Below are 26,037 nucleotides of genomic sequence, written 5' to 3' on the forward strand. Positions count from 1 at the left end.
AAAATACATTTCAAAAACTTAGTTTTTAAGGATATATTACGAAGATAGTGATGGAGACATTATGGAGTAAGGAATAGGAGATTCGAAAATTGAGTAGAAACGTTTGGTGGCAGCAGACAGGGAAGATGTTGTTGAAGGGGAAAAGAGGAAGATTGTTAAAAAGAAAGAGTGAAGAAGAAAGATTGTAATGACTGAGGGATGAAGGGGCGAAGAAGATGCGTAAAGCATATGCACGAAGACCAGATTATTCTGGAGGACCGAGAAAAGAGAACAGTGGGAAAACTAGGAAGTATAAGGGAGCGAAATGGGCCCCTCCTCGCCCATTTCCGTGAGTGAAAGAGATAAATCAGAAAGTGAAGAATGACAGATAAAGAAATATGAATGTAAAGAAGAAGTGAATATAGAAAGAGAAGAATGTTGAAAATGAATAAGACTAATGATTCCAAGAGACCAGTATAAGAGACCGGCTCGAGGAAGAATGAGCGCTCGGAGACCGGGCGCTGTCTCCAGCGCTCACCCCCACTCTCTGCCATCTCCCACTCCCAGAGTCCTTTCACGACGAATTTGCGCGCATTCAATTTTGGGCAACTTCCAGTAATTTCTAAATATGCTTGGCCTGAATTTCCGATTTCTGAGTGTTAATATTTTACTTTATTGATTTAATTAATTATCTTAATGTTAAGAACACTTAATTTATTAATATCACAATTTCTATGTAATTTATTTTCGATATTCTACAATTTCAATTCAAATTTTATCTACTCCGTATATTCTGCGAGATTTTTATTTAGCTTCAATTTTATATTTTGAATAAATTTTGAAAGTAAATCAAGATCCAATAATATTTAGTAAAAATTGAGGTGCTACACGGGTGTCAAGTTGGCACTTTCTTAAAAATGTCTTAAAAATATTTCAACAATAAGCTTTTTCAATAACTCTTGAGAAGTTGTATATTTCCCGGTCTCGTTCTAAGAGTTGCTTTGGGAACCAGCGGTGAGTAGCGGAGAACCTCTGCCCGCAAAGCTACGCGTTCGTGTTCACGTTTAGCTCGACTACGACGGGATTTGCATTGTCGACGGAGGCGATGATCACAGAATCCTACTCCCGAACTTGCCGCTACGATTTACCGGCATGATTTTGGTACCACCGAAAACCGGAGTGTTGTACATCTCCCTGCTCATCTTTGCTCAGAGCAACCCTTACAACGAGGCAGTTCATCGAATTAAGCATAAATACATATTTAAGCAATATCTGATGAGCGATTTAGCGGCATGATTTTGGTATCGCCGAAAACCGTAGCGTTGTACATCTCCCAGCTCATCTTTGGTGACAACTATTGTGTTTAGGTTTATGTTATTATACGTTGCCGAATTCTGTAATTGATTAGTAAACATTTATAAATAGTACACATATAGAGTGTTATTTTTCTTAAAAAGATAGGTCAACATTTTATTCAGAATAAACGAGAATGTCTGAGGACGCTGACTTATATCAGTTGCAAGGTTCTAACAACAATGAGGCTGGTGGACTAATTATTCGTAAAAAAACGTCTGACCATACGTTCAAAAAGCCACAGACTTCAATTTTTGGTCTCGATAAACTCGCTGAGCGTAAAAGACGTGAAAATTCTCAAGAACCTAGTGGATCTAAGGCTGCAACAAGTTCTTCCAAGTCAGAGTCTAAGGATAGAAGGTATCGTTCGTATGAAGAAGAAACTCCAACGCACACTGGAGGAGTCAATTCAGAAGCTCAACGAAGACTAGAATCAAGATTAAAACGGCAGAGATTAGATGCCCGTGACCAAGAATATAGAGATCGTCATAGAGATCGAGATCGAGACTATGATTACGATAGAAGAAGGGACTGGGATTGGCATCATGAAAGAAGTCGCAGTAGAGATAGTTCAAGACAAACTCCTCTTAGATTTAAGGATGAACCTCAAACTCCAAAATTTAGAACAAGGGTATTTTATTGAACATATAACCTTATTTCTGTTTTATGAAATATACAGTTTCATATATATATTTTCATTTGGATTTAAGGATCCTACCTCTCGGAGTAACTGGGATGACGATGAAGATGAAGAGCCTAGGAGATCAAGTTGGGATCATCCAACTCCAAAATTGTACAATAATAGAGATCCCAGAGACAGTGCACGAAGCGAATTTACACCATCGTACAAATTTAACTCGTGGGTCAAAGAGCGTAAAGCTTCAGGTGCAACACCTATGTTGGATGGAGAGCAGAAGGAGCTTTGGGAGGAGGAACAGCAAAGGTAAATAATTTTTTACATTATTCATATGCAGCTGTATAGTTAATAATCAATAATATCCCATTAACTTTAACAATATTTTATTATAGACTCGATAGAGAATGGTATGCATTGGATGATGGTGAAAACCGTCAATTTAATGACGTATCTGAAGAGTATACACGTAAGAAGGAAATGGAACTAGAAGCAAGAAGAGAGCGTCGCGTCTCCGCACAACAACGACAAATAAACAAAGACAATGAACTATGGGAACGAAACAGAATGTTGACATCAGGAGTGGTCAGTTCTCTCGACCACGATGACGATCCTGATGACGAGGGCGAGGCGAGGGTTCATCTCTTAGTACATAACGTGGTTCCTCCATTCTTAGATGGTAAGTTATATTTACATATTAAATTGTACCTTAACTTCAACTATCATCATTCGCTGAATAATATAACACAGCGAAAGCCTAGAAATAGTATTACCATCTAAAATATACCTTGATACAGTAATGATATGGAGTTAATTAGGTCGAATCGTGTTCACGAAGCAGCCAGAACCAGTAGTACCAGTGCGAGATCCCGGATCAGACATGGCTTTAGTAGCAAGAAAAGGTTCCGCACTGGTACGCGCATATCGAGAACAGAAAGAACGACGTCGAGCGCAGCGTAAACATTGGGAACTGGCAGGAACCCACATAGGAAATATCATGGGAGTACGTAAGGACGGACAGAAAGGTGAGGACGGCGATCAGCAAGGTCAGGAAACGGACTTCAAAGCAGGACAGAAGTACGCACGTCATATTGGGGCTGGTGAAATATCTGGTGAAGCAAGACAGCGTTCGATTCAGCAACAGAGAAGAAGTCTTCCCGTGTTCGCCGTCAGGCAAGAATTGCTGAACGTTATTCGTGAAAATAGTGTTGTCGTTATCGTGGGTGAAACTGGCAGTGGTAAAACAACTCAGTTAACGCAATATCTTCACGAAGACGGATACAGTTGTTACGGTATTATCGGCTGCACGCAGCCAAGAAGAGTTGCTGCCATGTCGGTAGCTAAAAGAGTGTCTGATGAAATGGCTACTGCACTTGGGGATAAAGTCGGTTACGCAATACGTTTTGAGGATTGTACTTCGAAGGAAACCGTCATCAAATACATGACGGATGGTATTTTATTGAGAGAAAGCTTACGCGAAGGTGACTTGGACAGATACAGTGTAGTCATCATGGACGAGGCTCACGAACGTTCCTTATCGACGGATGTATTATTTGGATTACTACGCGAGGTAAGAGTGAATCTTATTTATTGATACCAATAAATCATATTCTTAGAAGTAAAAAGTAATCTCTCACAAGAGATAAACAGTAAAAATGTTGTCTATGATGTATGAGAAAAATCTAACGACTACGTTAAATACTATAATAAAATACTGCATATAGTAAGTTATGGTAACGTATCTCATAACATGGTAACAAGGTAAATAATTTAATTCTCTCCTAGCGACAAATTACGAATAATCGTTTTTCAATAATTTTAGCCAGATCGTTCGGAATGTCTGCGTTGACGTCTTGACGTGTAGAATAGAGCACCAGCACTGGCAGAGATGCTTCCCCACCGGATGGCTGCGTCGCTCAATTGTCGTCTTCTGCTATTTTCCTGAACGGTTGTAGGAGGACTGCCATAACGGCACCAGTATACAAATGCTTTACTGTCGTGCCATTTGGAAGATCCACGCAAGGCACGATTTACCTGATCGACAATTTCCTCAGGGCTATTAGGCTTCTTTTCTCGGTCGCCCATGTTGTTAATCCTTATCTCAATGCCGCTTGACCAGAATTGATGGAGTGAAATGTACTTAATTTCACGATCTTTCTTCTTGGACTTGTCACTCTGGGGATCAAGGTACACGACCATTGCCTCCTTGTCTTCGCCATCTATGAAGGAGCGGATGAAACGCTTTAACTTTACGATCATCAATAATAATAGAGTACTACACTGCGAAATTGTTCCATTAAACTCACCTGGTTTATCGATCCAAAGGACAATGCCGTATTCCAAGGTTTCCGCAGCATCCTTGTCCACGTTACGAGTGTCCGTATTCTTTGGAATACGTAATTCTAGTATGTAACCCGAATCTAAGACATTTTTGAATAAATTAGATTCGTCCTGATTAAACCATCTCGATTGACGTAGGGCAAAGAGTCTCGTGGTAGCAAATCCTTTTCCATTGTCGCTATTACTTCTGGCGAGCAACTGTTGCGACTTAAAGAGCCACGCAGCCATGAGCCTTCGATGAAGCTTCCAAGCACACTGCCAGTGAATACGACGCATCCATTACGTCCTAATTTTTATCTGGTCAACATCGTAGATTGTCATTAGTCAATCTACTACCTGTCAGTCAATTCGCGATTTACGTTTATCTTATCAGTATATCAAACTCTTTAATGTCACAGGTTGTCGCACGGCGGCATGATCTCAAACTCATCGTGACCTCAGCTACTATGGACTCCAGCAAGTTTTCAGCATTCTTTGGTAATGCTGCAACATTTGAGATACCAGGAAGAACCTTTCCGGTGGAGATACTTCACGCAAAGAATCCTGTCGAGGATTATGTAGATGCTGCAGTTAAGCAGGTCTTGCAGATTCATCTGCAACCACGAAGTGGAGACGTACTCGTTTTTATGCCAGGTCAAGAGGACATCGAAGTCACCTGTGAAGCGTTGAAGGAAAGATTAGCTGAAATCGATTCGGCACCACCTCTATCAATCTTACCTATTTACTCCCAGCTTCCGTCAGACCTCCAGGCAAAGATCTTTCAACGTTCGGAAGGTGGTTTACGAAAATGCGTGGTAGCTACGAATATTGCTGAGACTTCGTTGACTGTAGACGGAATTGTATTCGTGGTGGATTCGGGATACTGCAAACTCAAGGTCTACAATCCTAGAATTGGTATGGATGCTCTACAGGTTTATCCAGTGTCCAGAGCCAATGCTGATCAAAGAGCTGGCAGAGCTGGAAGAACTGGACCTGGACATTGTTATCGGTTATATACTAGAAGACAATATTTGGATGAACTTCTGCCTACGGGAGTTCCGGAAATTCAACGTACTAATCTTGCCAATACTGTCCTCTTGTTAAAATCGTTGGGTGTCCAAGATTTACTTGCCTTTCACTTTATGGATCCCCCGCCTCAAGATAATATATTGAATTCTCTTTATCAACTGTGGATACTTGGTGCTTTGGATCACACGGGACGGCTCACTCCGTTGGGACGTCAGATGGCTGAGTTTCCTCTTGATCCACCACAGTGTCAAATGTTGATAGTCGCATCGCAGCTGGGTTGTACAGCAGATATTCTTATCATAGGTAAACTTAGCCATAGTTTCTTTGTTACTGATAAAAGAAAGAATTGTAGTCCAAACAGATATCTGATATTAGAAAGTAATGTGCCGAAGTGTACATGACTGTACTATCGGGAACTTGATATTAATCTTCGAACTTTATCACAATGATAGCTCTATTCTCTTATCAGAATTCCATTGGTGCCACGTATGTGTTGTGCTCATTGCTCATTTAGCTTAATGAATGAAAAATTGAATGACTACTATTCTATTTACTAATGCTTTTCTAAAAACTATTCTTATCTTTGATAGAAGGTACAATAGGGTGTAATGAATTATTTTATTTGATTTCAGTATCAATGCTATCAGTTCCGTCAATATTTTATCGTCCAAAAGGTCGTGAAGAGGACTCTGATTCTGCCCGCGAGAAATTTCAAGTTCCTGAATCGGATCATCTGACATTTTTGAACGTCTACAATCAGTGGAAATCAAATGGTTATTCTAGTTCCTGGTGCAATGATCATTTCATCCACGCAAAAGCAATGCGGAAAGTACGAGAGGTGCGTCAGCAGCTTGAGGAAATATTGAAGCAACAAAAAATGGAGGTGGTCAGTTGCGGTACTGATTGGGATGTCGTCAGGAAATGTATCTGCTCTGCGTACTTTCATCAAGCAGCTCGTCTCAAGGGAATAGGGGAATACGTGAATTGCAGAACCGGGATGCCCTGCCATCTTCATCCCACTAGTGCTCTTTTTGGCATGGGTTTCACACCAGACTACGTAGTCTACCACGAGCTGGTGATGACTGCCAAAGAGTACATGCAGTGTGTTACCGCTGTTGATGGTCACTGGTTAGCTGAATTAGGACCAATGTTCTTCAGTGTAAAAGAGACTGGACGTAGTGGTCGAGCTAAAAGAAAACAGGCCATGCAGCATCTTCATGAGATGGAAGGGCAGATGAAGGAAGCGGAAGAGGAGATGCGTGCTAGGGCTCAAGAACAGTTAGAGAGGGAACAAGCCTCAGTTAGAAAGTAAGTGGAGTTTAGTTATGATGGATTTAAACATGAATGTGGATGAGATTAATACAAATATAATTTCTTTTGTTACAGAAAAGAAATCCTGACTCCTGGATCTAGGGAACCGGGTACGCCTGCTCCTTATAGAAAGACTCCTGGTCGTTTGGGCTTGTAAAAATATATTTTTGACAAAATTATTGTTTCTTTTCCGTTAATCTGTTTTTTTTTTACTTGTCTTTTGTGAAATTATGGCATACTGACAAGAATGTATCTACATTTGATTTAAACTTTATCTGTATATACATACAAGACCGTTATGTAACATATATCAGAATATTGATAATAAATATTGTACACACTTGTGAAAGTAATTTGACTATTTACATTTGATATGAAATATGTTATCCATACCCTGATGTAAAAGATATGAATGATCACTAAAATGCTGATTAATATTGATAATCACCGAGGACTATGTACAGTGAACGATTGAAAACTTTAGGATAAAGAAGCCTAAATTACGATGATTTCGCTAGACAATCTTTGGCAATATCTTCTACACGAACTACAGCAATACTATATCACTGCAGGAGTGAGAAAATCGTAATGGTATCTCAAATGCAATCGCGAGCAGAGTGAGTAGAAAAGAGAACACTGGAAAAAGTGGGAAAAGTAGGAAGTATAAGGGAGCGAAATGGGCCGCTCTTCGCCCATTTCCGTGGACGAGCACCGCCAGGACGTCCCGAGAGACGATATTCAACGCTATAACCTCCATCCTTTCCCACCGAGCAAGCTCAGTGGGTTAGACGTATGGGACCGCGTCCGCTGCCGGCGGCGGACCTCGTCTAAACTAGCAGGTGCTCAATAGTACTCGCACCTACCCCAAGTGAAGCCGACCCAAGAACACAAGCACAGATAGGACTTTATAGGACTTTAGGAAAGAGATAAATCAGAAAGTAAAGAATGAAATATAAAGAAATAAGGAAGTAAAAAAGAAATAAATATAGAAATAGAAGAAGGCTGGAAATGGATATGAGGGATGTTTCCAACAGACCAGTATAGGAGACCGGCTCGAGGAAGAATAAACGCTCCGAGTCCGGGCCCTGCCTCGAGCGCTTCCCCCACTCGCCGAGCCCTGCGCGACGAATTTACGCACACACAATTTTGGGCAACTTCCAGTACTTTTAAATATGCTTGGCCAGAATTTCCGATTTCTAAACGTTAATATTTTACTTTGTTGATTTAAATAATTATTTTAATGTTCCAAACACCTAATTTATGAATATTTCAATTTGAACGTAATTTATTTTCGATATTCTACAATTTCAATTCAATTTTTATCTACTCCGTATATTCTGCGAGATTTTTATTTAGCCTCAATTTTATAATTTGAATAAATTTTGAAAGTAAATCAAGATCCAATATTTAGTAGAAATTGAGGTGCTACATGGCTGTCAAGTTGGCACTTTCTTAAAAATGTCTTAAAAATGTTTCAACAACACGCCTTTTCAATAGTTCTTGAGAAGTTCTATATTTCCCGGTTTCGTTGTAAGGGTTGCTTTGGGAACCAGCGGTGAGTAGCGGAGAACCTCTGCCCGCCAAGCTACGCGTTCGTGTTCACGTTTACCTCGGTTACGACGGGATTCGCATTGTCGATGGTGGCGATGATAACAACATCTTACTTCCAGACTCGCCGTTACGATTTAGCTCCATGATTTTGGTATCGCCTAAAACCGTAGCCTTGTGCATCTCCCTACTCATCTCTATCACGAGCCTAATCAATTCTGGTTTTAAATTATCAGTATGATCCGTGCTTGTGTTTTCAGTTATAAAAATTTTCGTCAGGTGACACTGTCAAGAGGCTGGTGTTAGAGTCCCTCTAGTAAGAGTCCGGCCAACGGTGAGGCTTGTTAGTGATTGGCTCCGCCATATTATAGGCTCTTTCCGGAATAGAATGGTGTGTGTGAATACGTATATGGGAGAGATTCGCATTTTCTAGGGTGGGTAGTGTTAAGCCCTGTACGGCGGGTTGCCTGTACTTGGCGCGAGACTCGACCGAGTCTCTTGATGGTAAAGATTGATAGTTTGAAAATCCGCGCGCAATGTCATGGTGGCGCCAAGCAAGCCCTTAATATGGCGTCCCTTCCGGGTGTTGGCCGGACTCTTACTAGAGGGACTCTAGCTGTTGTGGTTCTTGGAAAATTCGAAGGAACGCAAAGGTAGACGCATGCGCACCTTTCACGAATTGACGTTCAATCGAATTTGATGCAGTATGAACACAATATAATACCCACCCTCGCATACTCCAGGAGGAGAATAAGGTTTTTTTTGGAATTATACCGAGACTAGTCCCCAGACGAAAAGAGTTTACCCACAACGCGGTAAGAGTCTGAAAACGGTATAAAGATTCCCAGTGGGATGAAACAACTCTAATCCATCAATTCGTTTTCTCTTAAGCTCATACGGCTATTCTGTGATAGAAAAAAATATTGTCTCTCTCGCTTTTACACAAAAGGAAGTAAGATCGGTTGATTCCAATTCCAATAAACAATTTATGAAATCATGCATTTAGATTGTGACTCAGAGACTACGGGTAACGAGGCTCTCTGTTATTGCTATTATCATGTACCTTTTCTCTAATCCCAATGGACTTAATAAGGAGTAATGGCGGTACCGCTAATACAGATAGGAGACGTTTCCACGAGGAGATTCTTGGTACGTGCCTGAGGATAACAATAATTGGAAATTATCGGGTTGACATTTTATCTATACTAGGAGTATAGCCAGGAGTAAATTGGACAAAAGGAAAGAGGAAGGTTCGACAATAATTATACGCATTTATGACGTACTGTCGATTTGTGAGAGAATCATAATGGCGACTGTTTTTATCGTTGGTTTAAGGTGTAATGGGGTAAAAAAAAAGTAATAAAATAAATATACAATATGTCGCTATATTGATTCTCTCTTATGATATCCACTAATATACTCAATGAATTTTGTACAATTTCATTTAATTAGCTTACGAAATTACAGGATAATTTAAAAGCGACGTGTTTTCACTAACGAGGTTCGTATTACAATCAGATAACTCGACAACATCGATGATACATCATTCAACTGCATATAAACATACAAAAAGATTTAATAATTAATAATAAATCGTAAACTTCGCCAACCAACAATATGCCCGCACAATATGATCGGCGCGATAAGAGCGGATAGCGAATCGCCGAGTCGCTTCTACGCTGGTGCACGATAAACGATTGATTGACTATTCTTAATTCGCATTATTATTATTATATTATTTAATCGATCTTATATAGCTCGTATAGTCAATCCTATCGTAAGCGTTGCGTCTTGCGAATTATACACGTCGCAACGTAATCTTTGCGAACGATGAAAATTCCTGTTCGCAGATCCACGTGAGAACGTTCCTTCTGGCAGGTTTTGCAATAATTCCTTTGTTACGCCTATGCTTTAAGAGAAATTAGAGGGATACACAGTATAAACGTATAATTGGAGACGTCAGATATTACTAGGTAACAGGACGATACGACATAGGTGAGATTGTAAATCTTGTATTACAGATAAAAGGATTTCATTGTTGTAAACAGTCGAGTATTAAGTGAGATATAAATCATGGGATGTGGATTTTATAGAATTGAATAATCGTTTTCGTGTCGTTTCATTAGTTCGAATTTAAATTTCCCGCCACATGACGTACCTTTCGTAGGTATACGATCGTTGCGTGCACGCTAGCGAATTAACGATTTACAGGTACGCGAGCGTGACGTATTAATGTTAATAAGATTAATTTATTATGATAAATTCTGACTGCAGAGCGGTGACTCGAATAGGCTGCATAAATTCCATGCGGCAGTGGACGATTTTGTTGTCCTTCCCTTTTTTATTCTAATGCGCATGCGTAAGTACTACGCAAGTCAGTGACATTATTTCTGACGGTTTCTTTGTGTCGCGACGTTATAACAAAAAAAAAGGATGACAGTGTACAGTTTACGTAATCAGCAGAATATCGTTCCTGGGCAGTTTAGAATGACGAAAGAACAAAAGGGAAATATTGAGAAAGATGGCGGACGCCATTGACATTGTTTTCATACTCCGTCACTATAAACTATCAGTCGCACGTGTTCCATTGTTTTAAAACGTAAATGGGAATTATTGCTTTTTGTTACATAACATCACTTTGAGAATTGGCATCCGATACGAATCAGATAACATTTTACCGTCCTTCGTAGCTCAATTCACCGTAGTTCTCTTCGTCTCTCCAATAATCCTTTTCGATATTTCTTAAAGAATACGGAACGAATAAATCATTATTCGTTCGTTCTTTCTTTTATTGCCGTACTCGACCTATGTATGGCTGATTGCAATTATTCATGTATGAATAGAATCGTCTTCTAGAATATGTAACTTTTGAATTATTCGCTGACATGAACAAGAGCACGCGCGCATGCGCACTCAAGCTCTATATAACGCTGATCAGAATTATTACGCGCGACAATATATGCAGTTAAACAATCGTCAGATCTAACGTGGTTTCATACAGCTACGATTTAAAGTTCGAAACGTATTAGGGGAATAGAAGCTTCATTCAAAAAGACACGTCGTATTTGAATGACGTTTTGAAGTTAGAAAGTTCGAAAGCGATTCCGTACGTAGGTTAAGTAAGTGTCTATTAAGGTTATCTTTAGGTTTTCTCTGGGACATTACAACGGGTAGAGACACACGCACAAAGGTCTAACAAGGTAAGACTATTTATAAAAATAATAAATTGTCTAATACATGTATAATAATCAATCCTGACTCCGGAGTGTTCTCGGTGTTGTTGATTTACGTGCAGAATCCATACGTATCGAAGGACTTGCAGTTCTCATTTGATTTCACCCATTCTCTTGTCATCCATCTTTTTTCCTTTTCGCCGTTTCTACATATCACTCGTCAATACACTTATTCACGTCACGAGAATCTAATTCTAAATGCTTCAAAAGACTTCACACGTAAAACTTTTGCTTTAACGTAACGGATAACGTCACTTTCATTATTCTCCCGGCAAATTCTGCCTACGCCTACGTACTTTTATTCTTTAAAATACTGTCTGTATCTTTGTTGATATGTCTCATTTTATTTCGAAATTCTCGATACCCATTCGTTCATTCATTTCTTTTCTTTTTCATTCATATCCACGCACGCGTATACGTTGAATCACACACAACAGGCATTCGCACTCACTCATATATCACTCATTAATTTTACTGGACACATGCCAGCAACTCATCGATTCTCACGCTTGCTTTATGTAATATACAATATATAATTTTTAGTAAAACTTATATTTGTATGCATGTATATATAATATATATATATATATATACAATATCAATTTATACGGTATATAATATATGCATATATATATATATATCGGTAAATGTATAATAAATTATCAATATCGTTAATTACTATTATTATTATTGTTATTCCGTATCATTAGAGACTATGCTGCGTTTCGTGTAATAGCTAATGATATGTATTCGTTTTTCATTTATATTTTCTCTTTTCCTCATCCTTTTTGCACTTTTATATTAGTTTGATACGATTCTAATGCTAAACGACGAGAAATGCGGCGCGCTAAAAAATAAAGTCACCCCCCTATATGCGAACGAGAAAAATTATGTGTATATACATATATATGTAAAGGGCATTTGAAAAGTTATTCTTGACCGTAACCGCATGGAACTTTATGAAATTTGATTTTCGAGATTTCCCCCTCTCCTCCGCCATCTCATTTTCCCTAAAGATCTACGCACTTTAATCCCTCTCTTACCAAAAGACAAAGGACCGTCTCACAACCTCCCTATTTTCAATTCGGCAAAGCTAATTATGTTGGCTAATCGTGGTGGTTTTTGAATTGCCCTCGGGACGTTTCCAAATGTAATTTCATAAATTGTTAATTTTACCCGAAGATATAACGTGGTAATTTTGATATTTTTGACGCGTTACTCTCATTCGTGTTCCCTCGTATTCGTTTTCTCGTCTAATGCAGTCTCGACCACGCAAGAGCGCCGACGTTTAATTGGATGCAGCCGGGGCTCGTCCTTGACAGTGTGCGAGCACTCTCGACGCGCTCGGTTTAAATTTAAATTAGTAAATTTGCGAGCTAATAAATTCGTTTGCATCCTCAACATTGCATATGCGTATCGTTTGCGGGATGAAGGTTTTTGCGCGAGCTAATACCATGTCCGCTGCTTTCTGTGTGTAGATTGTAAAGGAAAAAAGGTACTCAGGGCAGTCGATGCTTTTCATGTCTATACGATATAATAATATATCTATGTATAATACAATATATATATATATATATATATATATATATATATATATATTCGTTGCTGAACGTTTATTGAAATTTGAATTGTTAACAAGCTGCGTATAGATGCTGTATTAGGTATGATCGAATAATTCCGGTAGTAATTTTTAATGGACCTACGTTACATACGGTTACTGGAAAATTGCTTGAATTTTCTTTGCATTTATTAAATGACAATCTTTCAACGTGACAATTATAGATATTGATGTATAGTTTTATTATGAGGTTTCTTGACTTTTCTTCTTTGTCCTTGTCTCACTTCGTTTCGTCGCTTTTGAACTTTCGCGGCTTTAAGGAATCTCGCGACACTAGCGCCGCCAACGTAGACGGATCGATGCGCAACGCTACGACTCACGCTGTTACAATTAACAAGAATGAATTATCCCTTGTGCAAGTTTCTCCATTTTCATTATCTCATTCCCAGCTAAAGTTAGCGAGACTCTAATCAAGCTACTCGGCTAAGTAAGTTCGGACTTGACGTATATTTTCTTGGTTTATTTTTTTTTGTCCTTTTGCAATATTATACCTGGACTCTGTCGTGCTCGTAAAATTGTGAATAGGGAGACCGTATACGAGGAAAACAGAATTGGGTCAATTCTTATTTTTTTCTGTCGACAATGAAAAAAAAAAAACCGTTTTCCATTCTACGTACTAATACGTTTTTGAATTTTTATTTTAGAAAATGAAGGACGAACATTGGAAGCGAACCATGGCTCATTGTTCGTATGAGATATCCCTACACTCGTTTTTTCATTAGCTACGAAATGACGAGACTCGTAACGACCTGCGTTGTCGTCAAAGATAAAAAAGCCCAGATACACAGTAGCGATCCATGTCGCTCGAATTTACAAGTGAGGTAAAATTTGAATTTTAACCTAGAACAATGTGGACGGTCCTTTATCTTGCAGTGGGACATACACTCGACAGGCTGGAAACAAATCCCTGGACTCTGTCTTATGCAACGACGATAACAAACCTGATATCATTGCTAGTGGAACCAGCGCCATTTTCTCGTCCACGACTATTTTACGTATCTGGAGGCAGATGAAAAGAAAAAAGGTAAAAAAAAAAGAAAAATCTTAACTGTTCTCAAATGTACGCCTTCCTTATTACAAGAAACCGTGTAACGGCATTCTCTGTCTGTAGGTTACGACGGAGTGAAACAAAATGGGGATAAAAAGTGAATAAAAAACAAATTCTAAGGAGCAGTGGCGGCCAAGGCGCGAAATATGTTTACAATTGTATTTTCATCCGAGGCATCGCTTCTGGCAAGCTTCTTCCTGATAATGGAGCAAAACGTAAAGGACTATTCTCAGACTGAAATATTTTCGCGATCGTTTCGCGTTCCACGGCGCTTCCATTTATTCCGCAAAAGGTTACAGTGCGATTTCAGGTTCCCTTCCTCGCGCGGCGGTACTGATCGATCAAATCGCAAGGATTGGACGGGAGCGCGCTTAAAAAGCATCCAGAGCAAATAAAATTGAACCTGGACAAAACGTTTGAGTTATATATCGATCATACGTGGGAATAGAATTTGCATGGGGAATGATGAAGGTTTGCCAAGTGTTTTACGCGCTAACAAATATTACCCTAACATCCCCCCGTGTAGCTACCCCAAGAGATAGGTCGTACTATTTATGAAAACCGTGTACAATCTAGCAGGGGATGCATTTCGATGCCCGTAAGAATGTAAATTTACGATTGCAACGAATACGAAGCGAGTGCGCCTGCCATCTAGCGGATAAAAGCAAGACGTGGTATGGTAGCCATGTTGTAAACAGTTGTTGCCTGTAAAAAGAAAGGTAAAAAAGAAGAACTAAGTGAAGGGAAGAAAAATTGAGAAAAATATACAAAGCAAAGCGTAAAGATACGGATGCTGCACGAGAATAACGTAAAGCAGAAAAATATAAAGGGAAAGGGGGTGAAGGGTTTACGATACGAAAAAAAAAGTTTGGCTATGATCTTCATTTCCGGGGAAGAAAAAAAATTAAATGGCTGCTGCGGTCCCATTTGCGGCGGATACGCCGGTCGATTTTACGTGTCGCGCCCCTTTGGCTACGGCTCTTCGGTGCGAATCGAGTGTGCTGGGTTAATTAAGTTCAAAGTTTTATTGCGAGGAAACACCTTTCGGTGTTAAGGGTTTGTCAAGTCGTCATCCTCCGTCTACGATTTTACCGGCAACTAATTCGTCGGTTGTCATAGTCGTTTCTTGAGGATGTACCCTTCTTATATATGTATATTTTTTTTGTATAATATACCCATTATTTTTTATCCTTCAAGCCCCATTGAGTCTTATTAGAATTTTTTCTTTTTTTATCTTTTTTTTCATCCTATTTCCTTTTCTTCACTTAAATCCTATTTTTGCTTAAGATGCTACCCTACCACACCCGCGTTACCCTTACAGGCGATTCTTGATATGTATCGTTTTCAGCATGGCGTATTGCTCATATATATATATGTATACTTAAACTTATATTTATACACTTAACCCCGTCGGACTCTGGTACGTTGAATTTGAAAGAGACGTAATTTGGTTAATTGAATAGAAATTGCGAAATTGCAAAAAATTTATTAATTTTACTTAGTAAAGAAGTTAGATGGAAATTATTAGAAAGAAAATAAAAAATACGAAATTGTGTCCCTTTGAAATCGCTGAGGCTGAATGGGTTAAGTCTATATAATATATATATATATATATATATATATATATTCTCTTAGTCATAATATCAAATACTTTACTAGTACGTCACGGCATTTTAAAACACAATGTATATCCTATTAACGTTAAAATACTTTATACGATAACAGACGCACTTTTAATTGTAATCAATGAAAATTCATTAATAGTGAAGATACGATTGTTGCTTTGAAATCGCACGTATTGCGATACAATGAGAATTGAAGAGAATTTAATGACTATATAATGTATTGATGGAATCCAAGCTATCAAAGCTAACTGGTTTCTGGATTAAAGATTGACTTTAGGTACATGTTATTTTTCTTATCTAATCACACTTTATTTTTGTAGATACGATCTTCTCTTATTAGCCTTTTCATTGAGTAGCTAATCACATGCAGGAAACAAAATATTATTATCAGCTGAAAATGTCAAATAAACTTTTTGAAAATTAATTTCTTTCAGATTTCACGCTTTCTTATCATACATGATATGTAAATAATAAATGTTGGGTATCTCGATGAGACCTAATCGCGTGAAAATTGAATAATTAATTAAGGTATTCCCAACAGTCTAAAGCAAGAAATGCCGCGCGAGGCTTTTACGTATGAATAAATTGATTCGTTATCAAAGCTAGATAGGATAACTTGGATCGATAAGGATTCTTACGTAGAAGACTATCTTATTAATCTCGGCGATTATCCTGATTGTGAACCAGCAGCGATTAAATTGATTTGCCATCGATGTTTTTGTGTACTAAGATAAAATTTTCACTCGCAGTTAATATTTTTTCCAAATACTTATTCCGATGAAACTCAAATTTGTCGTTTGACACTTTGTGTAATTTAGTCTGGGGATCCTATCGGGAAGTAGTGGGACTGTTTATGAAAATTGTAAATGAAAAGAAAGATCCTGCATAGTAGTAGCAAAATATCTGATATTATCCCGATTAAATTCTCGTAATATATTATAATCGACATCAATCATCCCTCTGATAATTGTCGATGAGCTTTAATAAGATTCTCACTTGGATAAAAAAAAAAGATACCTAATTTAACGTCTAATAAAATATTGCCAAACAAAATTTTCATTTTTAATTTTTACTCCAAAGCTAAGAAAGAACGAGTATCGCGTCGGCGGATATTTTTCACTCAATTATCCAATATCCGGTTTCGTTTCCCCGTGCACGGGGATTCATTAAAAATGCAAAGTGCAAGATAAGCCAAGATTGCGAAACGAGGTTCTCGAGCCAGCCAAGAAATTCGCAATTGTTGCCCATGGCTTTGGCTTCTTTAATAAACCAGTGACTCCTTCGAGACCCCTGGGACACGTCTTGGCATTGTGAACAGAGTTACCATTCTTTTTGTTATCGTTACATCCTCCCTTGCTCGGTTCTCTCACTACCGTTAAACTTCCGGTAAATGGCCGAACAGAGCTGGCGAGATCCAATATGAGAAAATTCCGCAAGGAACCACGCAAGCCTCTGCAATCCTCAAAGAAAGTTTCATTAGTTACGATAAACTTTGCGTTTATTGTGCTTTCGCGTGTCTCACGCCGCCGCCATAGGCGCCACGTGTTTCGCTCCGTTGTGAACCAGCACTGTGCACTGTGAGCGCGACAGAAGTAATCATAGAACCAGAAAAAGTGTATGTTGATTAAAAATTTTTGCGAACGCAACAAAAAAGAAGTTTGACTTCGATCTTTAGATATTGCAAAAAAAAAGCTAATTTTTTTTTTTTTTCGATCCTCGTGAGAATTGCTAATAATAACAATGTGGCAATAATAATAAGAATATACAATAATTACAGTGGGATCATAGATATCCTGTGTCTCTCTTAATTCTTTATGATATGTGAATTCACCTTAAGGACTAAAAAAAAAATTTTGAACCCCGTACAAAAAATGTGGGGCTCACGCATCAGCACGCATGACGCTCTTGCACACTTTGTTCGTAACATCTTTGGTTTCACTCGTACCGCGTATTTAGATAGATTGTCGAACTCGAAGATCGTCGTTACGCTAAACCATTCCCGTTTGACGTAATACCGTGTGTCTCTTTTGTCAAATCAAATGATTGCACTGCAATCGATATCGACCTTAGGAATAAAAATTTGCAATGCACTCAGGTGTATATATTTTTATATATAAATTCACATACTTTCATTGGACTGTCTCTTCTATTCGTTCACCGAGTATATTCGCCGTGTTACTTATTTATAATAATAATAAGCAATGCATAAGTGGCATCTAATACTATGGAGTGTGACTTTTCCTATAAATTGTATACCTTTAGAAAGAACAATTAAATTCATATCCCCTAGTATAGGTTATACCGAATATCTCCCATAGACACTGTGGCATTAACGAATATTCGACAAATGACAGCGAGACGATTGAATGACATTGCGTCAAAGGAATTTCTAAGGAGACCATAAATAATAAGATAGTCCTGCTATGCTTCGCACTATAAAACTGTAGTAATCTAATTGATAAGCCGAGTCGAATAATTAAAGGATAACGTACTCCCGCGGGAAGTATTAAAATAGAAGTTTTCTTGCAATCGGGAAAAGAGAATTATCTTGGTATATAAAGAAGAGAAATTAAAAAAAAAATTTTTTAGGTAAATATATGTATAAGATTATTGATCGAGAAAGTATATGTCTTATGGTTAGTAACGTTGTATATTTTAACCTTTGATATTTTCATTGACAGGTCATACGTTCATTTTGGAAGGGATCGCAGAGTTTTGAAGGATACGAGATGAGCGATATACGGAAGACCTTGAATTTTCTTTAAAAAGAGAAATGGACCAAGAGAAGGTAAAAAAAGAGAAAAATATAAAGAAAGTCAAATATTTATGAGTCGAGTCTATCGAATGAATGTACCCGATGCAAAGATCACAGGGTATGGATAATATATCTATATATGCTTAATGTTTCCTCTTTCATTCCTTTACAGAACTTTTTACTCGACGTCTTCGAGAAAATAAATTTGTCAGGAGACAATTTCATTTCTGGCCGGTCTGAAGAACTCAGGATACCGCGCACCCGGGCAAGCACGCTTTTATCTGGGTTCCGAGGCATGCTTTGGATGCAGAACTCAAAAGAAATGGCCGTCAAGAAAATTCAATTAACGAAATACACGAAGGCCATACCCCACATCGTGGGACATTCGAAGGCGTGAAAACAGTATCGAACAACGTGACGTTAGTCGAAAGTGAAGTTAGGGATGAGAATTAGTGAAACGAAATTAGAGGATACAGAGATCAAAGTTTACTCAACGCGTAATCAGATAATGAGGTTATCCCAGGGCTGATAACGATTCGTCCATGTTGAATTCCTATTTGCGGAATTATTCAATTAACAGCTGACTAGGAGGGTCGGTGGGCCAACACTTTCGTTTAGCCGAGTGGCAGTTCGTGAGAGCTCGGGTACTTTCGTGCCATTAATTAAGGAAGGTACTTGTCCACTGGTGTTTTCTACCCTTAGTCTCTTTACACTGTTAAGGATGGGCATGGGTGGTGGTTGTCTTTCTTTCCTACCCCCGCACACTCTTCTGACATGACTACCTCACTTCTGTACAGCCTCCAACCATCCCTCAGCCGAATTCCCAGCTGATTAGCTTGCAGCTTCCACCCACCTATCAACCCCTATCCCTTTCTAGGCCGCTGCACTCTAACCCAACCCAACCTAACCTACCCCAAAGCACCGGTCGAATTACCAACGAAAAACAGCACGCGACCTGCCTGCACTTTAATCCCTTCCATCGGGTTGGTGAAAGTGAGTTTCTTGACGCGTGGTTTCGCTGAGAGCTTTCGAGAGGGTTGCTACCCTTTCATCCTGTTTGCCAAGCGAATACGTTTGGCAAAAGTCTTTCGAGATGTCGCATGCAAACTACAAGGTTGTAACAGTTGGTAACTCCTTGCCTGGTCAAAGTGCCTGAAAGGGGATGATTTTCAAATTAATCAACAACCCTGTTTCTAGCTTCAAGCCCAGATCAAAAATTTCTCTTGGTTATACAATTTTTTTCATTAACCGACGTTACCCGGTGCATCTGGAGTAAACGAGACTCGTACAGTACTTGCTTATGAGGGTGGAAAATGAATTAGAGTATTCTGGAGCTTTGGGGGTTGAAATTGTATTTCCGGCTGTGGCTGAGAATAATATTTAAGAGGAAAATGTACTGTTTAAATATTATCAGCATGGATAGCAGAGTCTAGTGTATTATTGATATTTTTCATAAATTTCCTACGTTTGTATTTACCGGTAAGCTTTTAAAGGCGCTTGGACCTTCCACAAGTAAACTCGAGTATTCAATTGATGCATTAGGTAAAGTTTCGTAAAAGCTGGAAAAAGCTTGGAGGAGTTCTTTATAATACATGGAAATCAGCCCTGACGTATTTATATCGACTTATTGAATTTCCTTTTCTGCTTACATTTTCCATCGAGCATTTATTCTTGTGCAAACTTTCGAAACGAGTGAACTCAGCGATATCTCACGGTGATACCGTGGACGTTTTAATGACTTCGGACTGACTTTGTTTTACTTTGAATAATTTGTGCTCTCCTGTCTCAGCGAATTCCTCGATAATGTTTCCATTTGGAGATTCCTTGTACCTTTCGCAGTCAGATGGGTTAGCAATACGTTTCTGTAATCTTCAGCAATACTTTATACGTCTTACCAAGCAGATGCGAATTTACCTTAGAAATATGAAGAATCATTTCTTTAGTCTGATTTACTTTTCAGATATTCATCGAGAGGGATCGAGGGTGGCTGATTAAAATTTTTATAAGTATAATGGCACGTTGCGTGACCGCCAGACTTGCCACCCTAAGGAGGATCGAGAAATAAATATGCATATCGACCCTGATGAGAAACCAACAAAAAAAAACGAAAAGGCCAATAGAAGAGAAAGTAACGCAAGGAGTAAAGGCAAGAGCGTGTCAGACTTACGTTCAGGGGTTGAACGGCCGGCATTTCGTGATCCAGCCAGGGGTTGTCTGGTAGGTAAAGGAGAATTTTCTTTAAGGGTGCCCGGGTATATCCTATCCTACAGGTATATAAAATCAGTAACCAGGAGTAGCAAACATGTAAGACTGACACAGAGCAAAGATAGTGGATGAAAAAAAAGAAGAATAAGAATCCCTTTGATAAAATCTGTGGATCGCGAGCCAAGGGGTAATGGATCTTTCGGACGCGATAAATTATCTGCCGGCTGAAATTCCTCGCGGATGCCCACCAGGTATCTCTAGGGGGTAGATGGGTAGCGGCTGCTTGGGTATTAAATCGGCGCGACACGCCCCTGCAAAAAGAAGTCGCTACGTGTATTCTCGATAAGGGAAACGATTTATTCGGTCTAAAAATTTCAATCCGGATTTACCCGTCTGATCCGCCATATTTAACTGAATTAGCTAACAATTGTTTTTTTAGGCTGGACTGGACCGAGTACACCCTGTGAACTGGTAAGGGTGCTTTTTTTTTTAAGGATGGAACCTCATGCAACGTGGCGAAACGTCTCTAAAATTTTACAAACGAATTCAAACGGGGGTGCGGTCTTTGACGAGTGGCTCGCGTGTCCTTGCTATCTGATAAGAATTATTCTTGTCTCGCTACTTAACTAATTTGCTGTTTCGCAGGTATTTCCAAAAACACCCAGGCGCTCGTCTCTACGTGGATTTGAAAATTTTTACGAAAATTTATCCACCGGCAGCTGTTTAATTTCACATACAGAGATTGACATGGAAATTAAGTGGAAGAGTCTAGTGGCTGTTATGAAGTATACTTTTAAAAAAAATATATATATAAAAAATCCAATCCCTTCAGTCAGTGGATACCAATTCTGCCGTAGATTCGTGCTCTCATTTTTTCTCTTTCTATTGTAGCCGAAAATCGTCGATATTTTCAAATAGATGTCAACGAGCGTGACAAGTGTTGGGGCAAAAAAATTGAAATGACTCCAGTGACGTTTGCGGTACAAGAGGAAAGCAAAAAACCAAAAGCCCAGCAAGAAAAAGTAAACGAGGGAGAAAAAATCGAAAGATCGATGGAAAAATGAATTTTCACAGAAACGGATAAGCGACGTTACGAGGGCTCGTTTAAAATTTGAGTGCGGGTCGTCGCGAGACATTCGTTCGAATAACTGCGTGACCAATTGATTGCAGCGAAAGGGCGAGGGGGCTGCCCATTTTTTTTTATACCCCTTGAAAACCGCACATTTTGTTCGCTCGTTACCAAAGCAATCGGCTGTGATTTATTGGTAGTGCAAATTTTTTTTTTTTTTCTTATCATTTTTTTCCACCCCGACGCCGAACACAGGGATGTGGAAAAGGATAAAAATGTATAAAGGGTTCCGATAGCACTTTAACGTTGGCACGTCGAAGTTAAGCCAATCCTGTTGGATCGCATTAATGTACAACGCCAATAGAAAAGAGGGTGAGAGGGTGGGAATCGGTTCGATTGGTACGATCGAAGGTAAAATAAAGCCGCTAAAAAAATTTGGAGAGAGACAATTTGCGAGGGGATGAAAAGTATAAGCGAAAGATAAAAAATTTCGGAATATTTGGTCAAAAGGTCGCCATTTTAATTTAACGTCAAACCCGATCGGATACTATTCGTAATCATAGCTCGTTGGTTAATTTTCGGTATCCCGGGAAATCGCGACCTCATACAATATTCATTCGCCTTTTTCCGGCTAACGAGCCACCTTGCTATCACGCGCCGCGTCCGGCCTCCTACGAAAAATGCACGTATCCATCTTGAGCGAGCGTCCTCGTGCTTCTCCAGCATTACGTTCGCCCACGTTCTAACCTCCCATAGAATATCAGGAAAAGTTTTGAAAAAGGCTTTGACTTCCGGACGTTTATTAGCCAAGTTTTCCCATAGCAGTCTATACTGCTATAGTCGGTATGTGGAAAATAAAAAAAACACCTAACGCCCTTAGAGGCAGCCATAAGGGAAACTCTAGTCCAGATGGACGATCATGTCGAAGATTTACGAATAGGAGAAAAAGACGTACCTAGTCGGACAGACATAAAAGGTGCGTCAGCATGACTCTTCGAAGACGTCAGCAAGACGTCTGTTTGTAAAAATTGGTAATTAAATTTAAGAAAGCTATTTGTATGATTCATTCTATTTTTTAGTAATGCTGGCAAATCCACAAGCACTCAGGTTACGTGTATTGGAGTCTGATGTGTACACTCAGAATGGAGAATTGCGAGAAACTTGAGATCAACACGTTCCCCATCGTAACTACTGATGGATCTAGTTGTATGGATGCTGGAGAAACTGTAGGAGGATCGTGGGAACTCGTCTGACTAGATTCTGTTATTTCTACTTGCTTCGTGTATCATTGTATAAGTTTATAACGGGTATAGTGGTATAGGTGGCATATTCGTCAGACCTATTACATTACATGACTTTACCGCGGGAAATTCAAACCTTCCTTAATCTATTTCCCCGAAAGCTCTTAGTCGTTATTTAATCGCAACTTTATGTAATATTAATTTGCCTAATGCGCTCTTTGAAATTTAAACACGTAAGATCGGATTTTACCTGGTACAAAAAAAAAACTTTAAGGATAACTAACCCGTTTACCTGTTTATCAGAAAACCAGTCAGAAGTTATCGTATCTGACACTATAGAGAATTTGTACGATTTTATACATGAAATTGTCGTACTCATTTAATGCAGATACAAAATCAGTTCATAAATCACACAATGAACAAATTGTACATACGATAAATTTTGTTTTCATAGAAAATAAGTGATAACGACATTTCTTGTAAGATGACTGAATTCATATATAATTCCTAAGAATAAATAAACTCTGTAAGGAACCATACTGATTGAATACGATTACCATACTTTACAATGTCCTCGATCCGTGTTATCAATAACAAAATTCGCGTGCTCTCTATACTAACACGTATATCTGAAGTATATAATAATACTCGATAAAATTTTATCACAAATTTTGATATGTATCGTTTTCCCCTCCCCGTGCACTTAACGATAAATTATTTCTAGTTCGAGCGCGAGTACCTGGTTAATCTATTAAAATACCCAATCATAAGAGCATATATAAATAAGCAACTGTCAATCGTAGTATTAAAATCTCGATTAAGTCTCCAACGCATTAGAGTCCCGAGGATCTTCGAATTCGACAATGTAAATTGATTCTGGCGAGTTTCGGAGACCATCGCAGAGAGGGCGCCACGCGACTTATGACGAGTATCATTAATATAGTATAATATATTTCTTTCGTAAATTCTTCTTCTTTAAAACAATATTAAAATAGTACAACCGCTCGTGTAAGACGACAATTGAGCCACGCAAGCCGTAGAGACAAAACGCGCCTGCCTTCTCTCTCGTCCACCACAAACCCTGATATTTAAAATACCCCTTTTCGCGCCTTTCTCCTACATCGCCGTTACATACAGAAAAGATATACCAGATATACAGTGTCGAGATACCATCCTAACCTCTTCCGTATAACATTATGCATACAGTACTCTAGCAGTCTTCGTACGTTGTGCATCACAGACGAGTTTTTTTTTTCTTCAACTTCATCACCTTCATCCTCTCTTACATATTTCTTAACGTTTTAGCCTAGCAGTTCGTCTACGCCTACGCAATGGACTACAGGATGCAAAATGGGCTAAAGGAAGTTTATCCGTGCTTCGTCTATCGTCGTCCCTCTGAAAGATAACCGATATCTTTTATCATCGATATTAATTTTTGTCCTTCAATTTTTCCTGATGGTACCAGTGCCAAAATATCACTTGATCTTCTTATCAAATTGATTGAATAAACACGGAACTATTCTCGAGAGAAGAATTGATATGACTATGCCGGAAGTCTCTCCATATAAAACCGTGATAATTATTATTCGTGTGGAGCATTGGGTCTAGTATGGTTAAAATGGTTTTCATTTTTTTTTTTGTTCCAGCTATCCCAATTACTACAGTACGCAACTACTCGTCTTTCGATGCGGAAGGATGATTTCTAACGAGGCGACATCGTCACGGCACGCGACTCTGCGATGGTCCGTCTTACTATAATAGCTTAACGATCAATATAACAACTTCCAATGTGGATTATAAAAATATTAAATCTTTGCAATTTAACTATTAACCTATCATTATAGTACGTTTATAAACGGACCAATGTGATCCATGCGAACGCGGGACCGGGAGAGACTCGTGTTCACCCCTATTCCTCAACGCAGACCCGCATCCCCTATTTGGCCGGCGTTACTGGTGTATTTTTCATGTATGTATATATAAGTGTATACTCGTCCTCTGAATGTGTATTTGATATGTTAAAGTTTCAATAAGGATCCATACTGGCACACGTGAACCACAGGAAGTCACGGCTCATCGGTTCACAATTGTCCCATCATCCAGAAAAATATACCAAGACCAGACTTATACCGCGATCTAATGGGACCCATCGAATCATTTAATTTCACATGTAAATAATGTGTATAATTAGATAATTCAGGTACCAGCAGAACGAGTCTGTAGGATATATTCGCTTCAGGACACCCTTGCACTAGGATACGTTCGCATTAGGATACGTGCGTCAGGAGAGGTGCCAATTGTGAGACTCCTAGTTGGTACCAGGTACTTCTAATTGAAGCCGTGACCGCCAGGTGGCCGAAGATTATACCGGAAGAGACCTACTCCTCGGGCCATCCCAGATCTTCGCCCACGAGCTCGTAGAACCTTTGATTGTGCTCGTTGAAGAATCTACGCAACTTCGTCACCACGACAGGACTGACGCGTGGATGTCGTCGACCTTTGCTCTCGCGAAGACACTTGTCCGTAGTGTCGTTACGAAGACAATAGAAGCCCTTGGTGTGATTGAAGTAGAAATTGTGACGGCCAATCCGTGGCTCGAGACCAAGGAAGCTCTCGATCCTCCGTAGCTGCGGTACCGGATCCTCGATTAACTGATCGCCGTTCACCACGAGTATTTGATTCCGATTGAAGACCTCCAGCCAGCGATGCATATACGTATGATAGAGACTAATGGCGACCGGTCTGTAAGATTCGTTTATCGAGCCGTCGGTTCGCATAACGAGCTCCTCGAAGCTGCGACCTGGAACTGTCGAACGTGGTGTCGCTAAACTCGCTGATGCAGAGGATGCCGTCGCTGCGTGGGTCCTTAGCTGCGTGTAGTCCGAGATCGTTCTGGTGACTGGTTCTCGTACGATCAGCAGCAACTTCACGCTCGAGTTCATTGCACGTATCCGTTCTGGTACCTCGTTAGCGAAAAGACATATTTATAAATTTTTTGTTGACCAAATTTACATTGCATTATCAGAACTTCAACTATCTCCGTATATCGATGACGCTACGTTCAATCGAT

At 39.3% G+C, this 26,037-nt stretch overlaps 4 protein-coding genes across 30 annotated transcripts in view; 2 read left to right on the forward strand and 2 right to left on the reverse strand.

Annotated features, from left to right (window-relative positions):
* Positions 1 to 1,289: 1,289 nt before the first annotated feature.
* LOC107271192 (pre-mRNA-splicing factor ATP-dependent RNA helicase PRP16) lies at positions 1,290 to 7,803 on the forward strand. The gene is made up of 7 exons (XM_015746883.2): positions 1,290 to 1,963; positions 2,043 to 2,275; positions 2,362 to 2,645; positions 2,785 to 3,536; positions 4,705 to 5,617; positions 5,947 to 6,622; positions 6,701 to 7,803. Exons 1-7 carry the CDS (start codon positions 1,469 to 1,471, stop codon positions 6,780 to 6,782), a joined length of 3,435 nt encoding a protein of 1,144 aa, XP_015602369.1. The 5' UTR covers positions 1,290 to 1,468; the 3' UTR covers positions 6,783 to 7,803.
* On the reverse strand, positions 3,538 to 4,706 carry LOC107271193. Its single transcript, XM_015746885.2, has 2 exons — positions 4,273 to 4,706; positions 3,538 to 4,185 (listed from the first exon to the last, which is right to left on the reverse strand). Exons 1-2 carry the CDS (start codon positions 4,580 to 4,582, stop codon positions 3,785 to 3,787), a joined length of 711 nt encoding a protein of 236 aa, XP_015602371.1. The 5' UTR covers positions 4,583 to 4,706; the 3' UTR covers positions 3,538 to 3,784.
* A 3,020-nt stretch (positions 7,804 to 10,823) lies between the features above and the next one.
* LOC112494872 lies at positions 10,824 to 21,761 on the forward strand. 9 transcript variants are annotated; one of them, XM_025088415.1, is made up of 7 exons: positions 10,829 to 11,373; positions 13,669 to 14,048; positions 18,379 to 18,485; positions 18,625 to 20,673; positions 21,097 to 21,128; positions 21,303 to 21,417; positions 21,549 to 21,761. In XM_025088415.1, exons 4-7 carry the CDS (start codon positions 20,520 to 20,522, stop codon positions 21,719 to 21,721), a joined length of 474 nt encoding a protein of 157 aa, XP_024944183.1. In that variant the 5' UTR covers positions 10,829 to 11,373; positions 13,669 to 14,048; positions 18,379 to 18,485; positions 18,625 to 20,519; the 3' UTR covers positions 21,722 to 21,761. The 9 variants fall into 9 exon arrangements, 4 of the variants coding, with proteins under 4 accessions (XP_024944182.1, XP_024944183.1, XP_024944181.1 ...); XM_025088414.1 differs by having other exon boundaries at positions 10,824 to 11,373; positions 18,379 to 20,673; XM_025088413.1 differs by lacking the exon at positions 10,829 to 11,373 and adding an exon at positions 14,136 to 14,287 and having other exon boundaries at positions 13,584 to 14,048; positions 18,379 to 20,673.
* Positions 21,762 to 21,888: 127 nt separating this feature from the next.
* The window catches only part of LOC107271182 (heparan sulfate glucosamine 3-O-sulfotransferase 1), a 45,398-nt gene continuing 41,249 nt past the window's right edge, over positions 21,889 to 26,037 (reverse strand). For all 19 annotated transcript variants that reach the window (XM_015746874.2, XM_025088404.1, XM_025088412.1 and 16 more), the window contains one exon: positions 21,889 to 25,930. In XM_015746874.2, coding sequence (XP_015602360.1) covers positions 25,346 to 25,930 — 585 coding nt within the window. In that variant the 3' untranslated portion in view covers positions 21,889 to 25,345. The remainder of the gene's footprint in view (positions 25,931 to 26,037) is intronic.

The sequence above is a fragment of the Cephus cinctus genome, unplaced genomic scaffold (genome assembly GCF_000341935.2).
Source record: "Cephus cinctus unplaced genomic scaffold, Ccin1 Ccin1_scaffold0921, whole genome shotgun sequence".
In the NCBI taxonomy this organism is placed as follows: Eukaryota; Metazoa; Arthropoda; class Insecta; order Hymenoptera; family Cephidae; genus Cephus; species Cephus cinctus.